General features: G+C 34.9%; 1 protein-coding gene across 1 annotated transcript; it reads left to right on the top strand.

Moving 5' to 3' along the window:
• On the top strand, positions 6,369 to 8,393 carry LOC105160261 (60S ribosomal protein L9-1). The gene is made up of 3 exons (XM_011077570.2): positions 6,369 to 6,812; positions 7,841 to 7,963; positions 8,107 to 8,393. Exons 1-3 carry the CDS (start codon positions 6,438 to 6,440, stop codon positions 8,191 to 8,193), a joined length of 585 nt encoding a protein of 194 aa, XP_011075872.1. The 5' UTR covers positions 6,369 to 6,437; the 3' UTR covers positions 8,194 to 8,393.

Raw genomic sequence — 10,053 nt, 5'->3', positions numbered from 1 at the left:
TATTTTTTGTGGTCTATAAATACCACCATGTATTTCATTTGTAAATGAATTTTTGGAGTGAATAGAAAGTTTGTTGGAGAAATACATATATTTTACTTTATATTCTATTAAGAGTGATAGGCCAATAAACTTAAAATTTCTCTAAGTTTATAACACGTTATCAGCACGACGTTACGTTACGGTCGATCAAGCTTAATGACCAATCTCATAAAATTGGATTTCGTTGCTCTCGATGTTTCTGGAAAAAACTACCTATCATGGGTTTTTGATGTCGAACTACATTTGGCAAGTAGCAAATTGGGAGAAACAATAAAAAAAAAATACTATTTCTTCTTAGCAAGATTGTGCTAAAGCAATAATTTTGCTTCGTCATCATATTCATGAGAGCCTGAAGTCTCAATATTTAACAGTCAAAAGTCCTTTTCAACTCTGGAAGAGTTTAAAGGATCGATTTGACCATCAAAAGACTGTAATCTTACCACGTGCAAGATATGAGTGGATACAATTGTGACAGCAAGATTTCAAAACGATTGCTGAATATAATACTGAAATGTTTCGAATTGTATCAAAGTTGAGGTTATGTGGAGAAGATGTGACGGATGAACAAATGTTGGAAAAAATATTTTTTACTTTTCATGCATCCAACCTTGTACTCCAGCAGCAGTACAGGGAACGCGGGTTCAAAACCTATTCAGAGTTAATTTCATGCATGCTTGTTGCAGAAGAAAATAATTAGCTTTTGTTGAATAACCATCACACCCGACCGACTGGTTCCAAGCCACTTCCTGAAATTTCAGCGGCATTGTCTGAAGTAATTGCTACTTCTTCACGAAAGGCGCGTGGTCATTACCATGGCTCACCACGGGGCCATTCTTATGGTCGTGGTCGTGGCGGTCGCGGTCGCGGTAATAGTCGTGGTAATACATTGATTAATCCCAATATTCAGAAGAACAGTGTGAACAAGGCAAAGAATCAATAAGAGATAACAACAAATGCAGATCTTTGCTATAGATGTGGGATGCCTGGACATTGGTCCCGTACCTGTCGTACGGCACAACATTTGGTCAAATTATATCAGGCTTCTGTGAAAGCAAAGGGTAAAGATGTCGAGACTAATCTTGTTGAGGTTGGAATTTTAGACAATACCCACATGGATGCATCAGATTTTTTCCAATCCTTTGAAAATGATGACAAAAATCTCCCAGAGCTGCCCTTACAGTTTAGTGACATTACTGAGGATTTCGACATGTTTGTTGATTAGATTTATCTCAAATGTTATTAGTATGTTTCCAGTATTTAGTTATGTTTACTTTCATTTGTAGGGTATTTCTTTTTACCTAGTAATGCTTTTATATTTTATTAATGAAGTTTTTCTTTTACTTATTATATATCTATCTCATTTGTATAGAATGGATCAAGCCATTACAAATCTCAATGACAAGGAACATTGTCTTGTTGATAGTGCAACTACGCATACAATTTTGAGAAACAAGAAATTTTTCTCAAGTTTGTTAATGACAAGAACAAATGTGAGTACTATTTCAGGAGTTAGCAATCTTATTGAAGGCTCCGGAAGAGCTACAATCTTGTTACCTGAAGGAACAAGATTACATATCAATGATGCCTTATATTCTAGTAAATCACAAAGGAACTTATTGAGTTTCAAGGATATTCGACAAAATAGTTTTCATATTGAAACCATGAATGAAAATGATATCGAATATTTGTATCTTACAACATATAAAACTGGCCAGAAGCAAATTTTAGAAAGAATGAGAACATATACTTCTGGTTTATATGCCACATTGATAAGCTCCGTTGAAACACATAGTATCACTAACCCGTAGTTAGTTGATCAAAGTATTTTTACTTTGTGGCATGATAGACTTGGCCACCCAGGTAAAACAATGATGCATAGGATAATTGAAAATTCACATGGACACCTACTAAAGGACCTGAAGTTCCTTGTTAAAAGTGATTTTATATGTTCGGCTTGTTCTCTTGAAAAATTAATTATAAAGCCATCTATGACAAAAGTGAATGTAGAATCTCCTATGTTTCTTGAACGAATTCAAGGAGACATATGCGGGCCAATAACACCGTCATGTGGACCATTTAAATACTTTATGGTGTTGATTGACGCATCAACACGTTGGTCACATGTAAGCTTGTTGTAACACGAAATGTTGCTTTTGCAAGACTGTTAGCCCAAATTATTAAATTGAGAGCTCATTTTTCTGATTATCCTATTAAAAGGAGCCCAAATTATTAAATTGAGAGCTCATTTTTCTGATTATCCTATTAAAAGGATAAGGTTAGATAATGCGGAAGAATTTACTTCTAAATCCTTCAATAATTATTGTCAATCAATTGGGATAGTTGTGGAGCATCCAGTTGCTCATGTACATACTCAAAACGGCCTAGCAGAGTCGTTAATTAAGCGGTTACAATTAATAGCTAGACCCTTATTGATGAGGTCAAAATTGCCTTCATCGGCATGGGGGCATGCAATTTTGCATGCAGCGGCTCTAATTCGTCTTAGACCTACCGCTTATCATAAATTTTCTCCATTACAATTGGTTTTCGGAAGAGAACCAAATATATCTCATTTAAAGTTGTTCGGTTGTGCGGTGTATGTCCCGATACCCCCTCCTCAACGAACTAAAATGGGGCCACAACGGAGACTGAGAATCTATGTTGGTTTTGAGTCTCCCTCAATTATTAAGTACCTTGAACCAATGACCGGTGATCAATTCACTGCTAGGTACTTGGATTGTCAATTTAATGAGACAGTATTCCCGGCATTAGGGGGAGTAGATAAGGAGATTAAAAGGAAAGATATTGCATGGAATGCAACATCTATATCTTTTATGGATCCACAGACAAATGATAGTGAACTTGAAGTTCAACGGATCATACATTTGCAAAGTGTTGTAAATAGGCTACCAGAAGCATTGATAGACACCAAAAAGGTCACAAAATCATATATTTCGGCTGAAAATATTCCAGCTCATTTAGAAGTCCTTGAAGCGATTCTAAATAAATCAAATGCATCTGAGTCACAAATACGTCGGAAGCGTGGTAGACTACTTGGCTCTAAAGATGCAAATCCTCGAAAGAGAAAGGAACATATCGTCTCAATTAATCACGATGGTAATGTGACCACTAGTGTCTCTAAGGATAAAATCCCTGAAGCGGTTTTATCTGATGACTCTAAAAGTAATGAGCAAGATCTCGAGGATAGTTACGAGATGTCTATTAATTATGCTCATAACAGTTTAGGTTGGTATCGAAAAGAAATTGAAATGAATGATATTTTTGCCTATTCTGTAGCCGTCCAAATCATGGATGAAGATGAAAATGATCCTCAAACTATGGAGGAATGTAGACATCGAAATAATTGGAAAAGTTAGAAAAAGGTCATACAAGATGAGCTAGACTTGCTAAATAAGCGAGAAGTATTTGGACCAATAATTCCAATACCAAAAGATGTCAAACCTGTTGGCTATAAGTGGGAGTTTATACGCAAGAGAAATGAACGAAATGAAGTTGTAAGGTACAAAACTAGACTTGTGGCCCAAGGCTTTACTCAAAAGCCCGAAATTGATTATACTGAAACATATTCACCTGTAGTGGATGCAACCACACTTAGATTTTTTTTATCAGTTTATTAGTAATTGAACAGCTGCAAATGCAGCTCATGTGGTAACTACATATCTGTATGGGTCATAGGATACAGATATCTATATGAGAATCCCAGAAGGATTAAAAATGCCTGAAGCATTACAGTCAAAATCTCGTCATATGTACTCCATCAAATTGAAAAGGTCCTTGTACGGACTTAAACAATCAGGACGTATGTAGTACAATCGTCTTAGTGAGTACTTAATAAAGAAATGATTTTGCCATAATCAAATAAGTCCATATTTATTCATAAAGAGGACAGAGTCGGGATTTGTTATCATAGCTGTGTATGTTGATGATTTGAATATTATTGGATCTCCTAAAGAGATTCGAAAAGCAGCTGATTACTTAAAAAGTGAGTTTGAGATGAAAGATTTAGGCACTACAAAGTATTGTCTCGGCCTGCAGTTCGAACATACTAAGGGTGGAATTTTCATTCATCAATCGAACTATATAGAAAAAGTCCTTAAGCGTTTTCATATGGACAAAGCTCATCCATTGAGTACACCTATGGTAGTTCGATCGCTTGATGTTAATAAAAATCCTTTCCGTCCTCCAGCACATAACGATGAGATTTTGGGTCCAGAAGTACCATATCTCAGTGCAATTGGTGCATTGCATTGATGTGTTAATAATACCCGACCAGATATAGCATTTTCAGTTAATCTACTAGCAAGATATAGTTCAACACCAACAAAGAGACACTGGAATGGTGTTAAACACGTTCTACGTTATTTACGTGGAACAAGTGACATGGGACTATATTTTGAAAGGTATGATGATGCCAAAACAACCAAATTAGTTGTTTATTCAAATGCGGGGTATTTATCTGATCCATATAAAGATATATCTCAATCTAGATATGTATTCATGTATGGTGGAACTGTTATTTCATGGCATTCAACCAAACAGACTTTGGTAGCCACCTCATCAAATCATGCAGAATTAATTGCATTATACGAGGCTGGGCGTGAATGTGTATGACTTAGATCACTAATACATTATGTGCATGAGTCATGTGGACTGGAATTAATCGAGAAAAGTCCCACAGTAATATATGAAGACAATGCGGCGTGCATCGCCCAAATCAAGGATGGTTATATTAAAGGCGACAGAACCAAACACATATTACCAAAATTTTTCTCCACTCACGAGCTTCAAGTGGAAGGCAAAGTTGATGGTAAATAAATTTCATCAAGTCAGAACTTAGCAGATTTGTTTACGAAGGCATTACCAACAAAGGTGTTCAAACAACTCATACGTAATATTGGCATTTATTTCATGGCATTCAACCAAACAGACTTTGGTAGCCACCTCATCAAATCATGCAGAATTAATTGCATTATACGAGGCTGGGCGTGAATGTGTATGACTTAGATCACTAATACATTATGTGCATGAGTCATGTGGACTGGAATTAATCGAGAAAAGTCCCACAGTAATATATGAAGACAATGCGGCGTGCATCGCCCAAATCAAGGATGGTTATATTAAAGGCGACAGAACCAAGCACATATTACCAAAATTTTTCTCCACTCACGAGCTTCAAGTGGAAGGCAAAGTTGATGTTCAACAAATTTCATCAAGTCAGAACTTAGCGGATTTGTTTACGAAGGCATTACCAACAAAGGTGTTCAAACAACTCATACGTAATATTGGTATGTGACACCTGAAAGATATCTGTTTCAATTGAGGAGGAGATTATACAACTGTACTCTTTTCCTTAGCCTTAGTTTTTATCCCATTGAATTTTTTCAGGCAAGGTTTTTAACGAGGCAGGATGTATATGATAAAGAGGTATGCATTCAAGGGGGGTATTATATATAACATGTACATATGAATGCATACACCTCTTCATATTCTTTTTTAATACCCATTATGTTATACCCTTTTGTATCCCCCATTATGATTTGTAATTATAATGATCTATGGTATATTTTGTAACCACATTTTTTGTGGTCTATAAATACCACCACGTATTTTATTTATAAATGAATTTTTGGAGTGAATAAGAAAGTTTGTTGGAGAAATACATATATTTTACTTTATATTCTATTAAGAGTGATAGGCCAATAAACTTAGAATTTCTCTAAGTTTATAACAATATATAATTAATATTTGTATTCATCAATAAATTATTGTATAGTAGTTGTGATGAGAAATTAATTACATATTTTGATTAGTAATTAACAGTGTTGTGTAGGAGAATAATAAATGAACCCATCCATCGTCTTACTATTTTTACTTTTAGCTACTACGCACCATCATCTATCATATTCATCCTTCTATAAATATAAAAATATTATTATCAAAATGTTAATGTAATAAAGTTACGTTGATGTTAATATTTTTTATTCAATCGCTAACGCAAGTAGATCAAGTGTAAATAATGATTTTTTAAAATAGGCGCGTAAGCATAATTATAAAACTCGTTTGGAGATTAAGTATAATTTTATATTTTCAAAGACCGAGGGTTTAACTGTAATTTCAAAACCTACTTACGTTTAAGGAGGCTTCTGTCTATTTGGGCTACCCCATTCAAATTTGGCCCAAAATCATAAAATATAAAGGGAGTTAGTTTTGGGTCCAATGACTGTCAGGTTGTTACTCATATTTCTAAGCCCAGTAGCATCAGGCCTTCTTATGCCACTAGGGCTTTGCCGCTTCGTATAAAATTGTTGCTCGCCTTACTCTTTGCCCCGAACAGCACACACTTCACACAGTTGGGAAGACGACATAACACCACACAAAACATGAAGACAATTCTCTCCTCCGACACCATGGATATTCCCGACGGCATCAAGATCACTGTCAAGGCCAAATTGATCCAAGTCGAAGGTCCCAGGGGTAAGCTTTCGCGTGATTTCAAGCATTTGAGCCTCGATTTCCAGCTCATTACCGACGACGCTACCGGAAAGAAGAAGCTCAAGGTTGATGCTTGGTTCGGTAGCCGGAAGACAACCGCCGCCATTCGCACCGCCCTCAGCCACGTTTCCAATCTCATTAATGGCGTTACTAAAGGTTACCGCTACAAGATGCGCTTTGTTTACGCTCACTTTCCGATTAACGCGTCTATCACCAATAGCGGGACCGCCATTGAGATCCGTAACTTCCTTGGCGAGAAGAGGGTGAGAGAAAATTATTAGCTTTTTTCTGCTGCATTTTCTTCATTTTTCCTAGTTTTGATGTTTGACTGTGAAATTTCCTCCTTTTTTTGCTCTATGTATGTGGATTGGTTCTAATTTGCTGAATTAAGTTGTTGCTACGGTCTGTTCTGTTAAGGCCTGAAAGACAAAATTATTTTTTCTTATTTGTTTTGAGTCCTAGTGCCAATCATAATCGCTATTGTACACGTTGAGGTTACTAGTTGTGCATGAACTTGATATTATTATATTCAATCGTAACATTGGATGACTGGTTTGACTGAAGCTCTTTTATTGGTTTAAGCTCTTGTATGGAACATTTTTCAGTAGGATTGGGTTTTGCTGGAGACTAAATGAAACATTTGTTGTAGGAGTTTCATTGGTGCAAATGCTTACTTGGAACCACAGTTTCTATGTACCAGTTCACTTTGTATCTTCTCTTACTAAAAATGATGATGGCTGCTGTTAAAATGTTCAGGAAAGTTCTTTAACAAAAGTTGAGTATATAGGTTATTGATCATGGTTTGACATTAGCTTATGTATGTACCTTTTTAGTTGAAAATTGCTTTGCCCTCTTTGGCAATCCTAATACATTTTTTGAGGTGCAACAATTGCTTAAATTAGGTATCTGTATGTCAACAAAATTAGAGGTCTGTGTAAAAGTGATATTTAAAAGCTTTGATTGCTTTTGTTAATAAATTTAGTGTATCGGTTTACTTGTGCAAATCTCTTGATGTTATCTGGAACTTACTCTTGAAACATCAGAACTCTGTCTTTGGTAATATATTTCATATACACAAGTATGAAACAAGGACATAATAGTGAAGTACCTGTTTTTATATGTGTTTGCATATTATGCTAATCATTTTGTGTACAAAATAGCTGTTTTGGGGTTTTGATCCCATGATGTTTCTCATGTTTGGCAATTAGAGTTGCCTGAGCATGATCTTGTTGCTTAAGCCATGTTTAATTGGGGCCAGAAGTGACAATTTTCCTTTTGCTCTTCACGCCAGGTGAGGAAGGTGGATATGCTTGAAGGGGTTACAGTAGTGCGATCTGAGAAGGTTAAGGATGAATTAGTTTTGGAAGGGAATGACATTGAGCTTGTTTCTCGATCTGCTGCCTTGATAAATCAGGTACTGCATGGAATCCTTATTTCTTCTTTTCTCTAGAAATGCTGTTATTTGCTGGTACATATATTGTATATCTGATTGGATGTTTGATCCCCAGTTTTACCTTGCACATCTTACACTGACTGGTGTCTATTTTATTTCAACAGAAATGCCATGTAAAGAAGAAGGATATTAGGAAATTCCTCGACGGTATCTATGTGAGTGAGAAGGGATCCATGGCTGAGGATGAATGAGTAGTTAAGCTGTAGGATTATCCATACATGGTTTCTTTATTTCCTTGTGATTCTCTTCTCTTAATTAAGTTTATTTGCTGAATTCTCATAGACATTTTTAAGATGAATTTACAATTTTGTGATCCAAGAGCTGCTCAATGACCTGGATGGCTTGTGCCTTTTTCCTCAAGTTCGGAATCAATTTACATATTTGCAGGTCCTAATGTTTTTTTATTTGTCATGATATGTTTGTGCATTTCTAGAAAGTTGCAGTATCCTCCTTACTTTGTTTATCATCCGCTCTAAAGCGTATGATATAGTTTTAGATCCAGGAGTCTTAACTCAATTCATAGTTAGTGTTTTGTCTGAGAAATCTGTGCCATGCCAATTCATTCAATCTTCTTAGTAGTCTAGTAGATGGGTCAAACTTGTATGTTATTAAGCTGAACCTGATTTGGCTTTTGAAATTATATAAATATGGACCCTCGCACTAACAGTAATGCATATGCCCTTCTGATCCAAATCCCAACCTTGATGACCGAACGAACAGACAGATGTGTCCTACTGGGTGCTCCCTTTCCTTCCTTATTATCAAATAATAACAATTAACAATGATGTATGTGTGGAATGGGAACCAGACCCGATAATTGTGTTTTTAGACAAATAGAACAAACATTATGATGCCACGTGAGTAAAATTGCAATTAGTCCGCTCTCACATTATATTATCCTTATTTATGTTAGTTCAAAATTGATCTTATCAGGCTTCCGCAATAATCATAATCGTTTCTATCATACAAAAATTCTTATAGATGTATGTATAAATAATAATTATGGGGAGGTGCAAAATGAGAATTTAATGTGTGAGCGTGATGTTGATTTGGTGCAGTATCACTTTCAACTCAAAATACTGAAATGTACTCATGGCCATACCTAATTGACTAAACAATAACATGATTGGTGTTGGGTTTGTCTGTTATCTATGGTCTGCTATGTTATCAGGACTGCAGAAGCAGCCAAAAATCGTCTCTTTATGAACCACTCATACTTAGCCACAGATTATACAGTTCCGATTTGGTTTAGTTTGGTTTGATTTGTTTGCCTCTCCATTATCTCTATTTTTATTTCCTGAAATGGGTATTTATTTTCAAAAAGTAAAACTGCTCATGTTCTTCTTTGATAATGCAATTACTTTATAGAAGAATACCAGAAAACTAGATACCGGTAAAAACAGGGATTATCAAACTTAAGAAAACCTACCTCCGGAAATACACACACACACACACATTCATGTCCAGATTATCTTTCTTTTCTTTTTTGTTAAAAAGGAAATAGAAAATATTTTTCTAAAAATATGCAAATAACATCTATTTTATGCAATTTGTATGTACATATTAAATAATAAACTACAAAATTTATAGGGTTAATTATACTTACACTTCCTCTAAAAATATGAAATTATACTTTTCTTTCAAAAGTTTCAAATTATACTTACATCATTTTGCAAATGCACTGAATATACCCAATTCTCTTTTGATAGGATTTGGACGAAAAATGTATACGCTATAAAAAAGTTACATAAATTTTTAATTTTATCCCTCACTTAACATTCTCATGTAATAATTTTTTACTTAAAAAAAAAATTGTAGTGATATTAACCTCACTTTACGTGCACACACACACACACACACATATATATATTATTTTTATATCTTTATAAGTACAAAAATATACATAAAAATATTAAATAAGGGGCAAAATAGAAAATCTATGTAATTTTTTTTTTTCTGTTACCATTTTGTTTTTCCCTTCAAACCCTAATGGAAGAGTGATATTTGTAAAAAAATAAAAAAAATTAAAAGGAGTGTAAGTATAATTTTAA

Source organism: Sesamum indicum, linkage group LG4 (genome assembly GCF_000512975.1).
Source record: "Sesamum indicum cultivar Zhongzhi No. 13 linkage group LG4, S_indicum_v1.0, whole genome shotgun sequence".
NCBI lineage: Eukaryota > Viridiplantae > Streptophyta > Magnoliopsida > Lamiales > Pedaliaceae > Sesamum > Sesamum indicum.
The sequence above is the reverse complement of the archived record's forward strand: the minus strand, read 5'-3'. Positions and strand labels throughout refer to the sequence as shown.

What these genes read in the sequence shown, in the direction of transcription:
- LOC105160261 (XM_011077570.2), top strand. Translation starts at nt 6,438, where the DNA reads ATGAAGACAATTCTCTCCTCCGACACCATGGATATTCCCGACGGCATC. An exon ending in ACTTCCTTGGCGAGAAGAGG is followed by an intron (nt 6,813 to 7,840) that starts GTGAGAGAAAAT and finishes TCTTCACGCCAG; the next exon opens with GTGAGGAAGGTGGATATGCT. An exon ending in CTGCTGCCTTGATAAATCAG is followed by an intron (nt 7,964 to 8,106) that starts GTACTGCATGGA and finishes TTATTTCAACAG; the next exon opens with AAATGCCATGTAAAGAAGAA.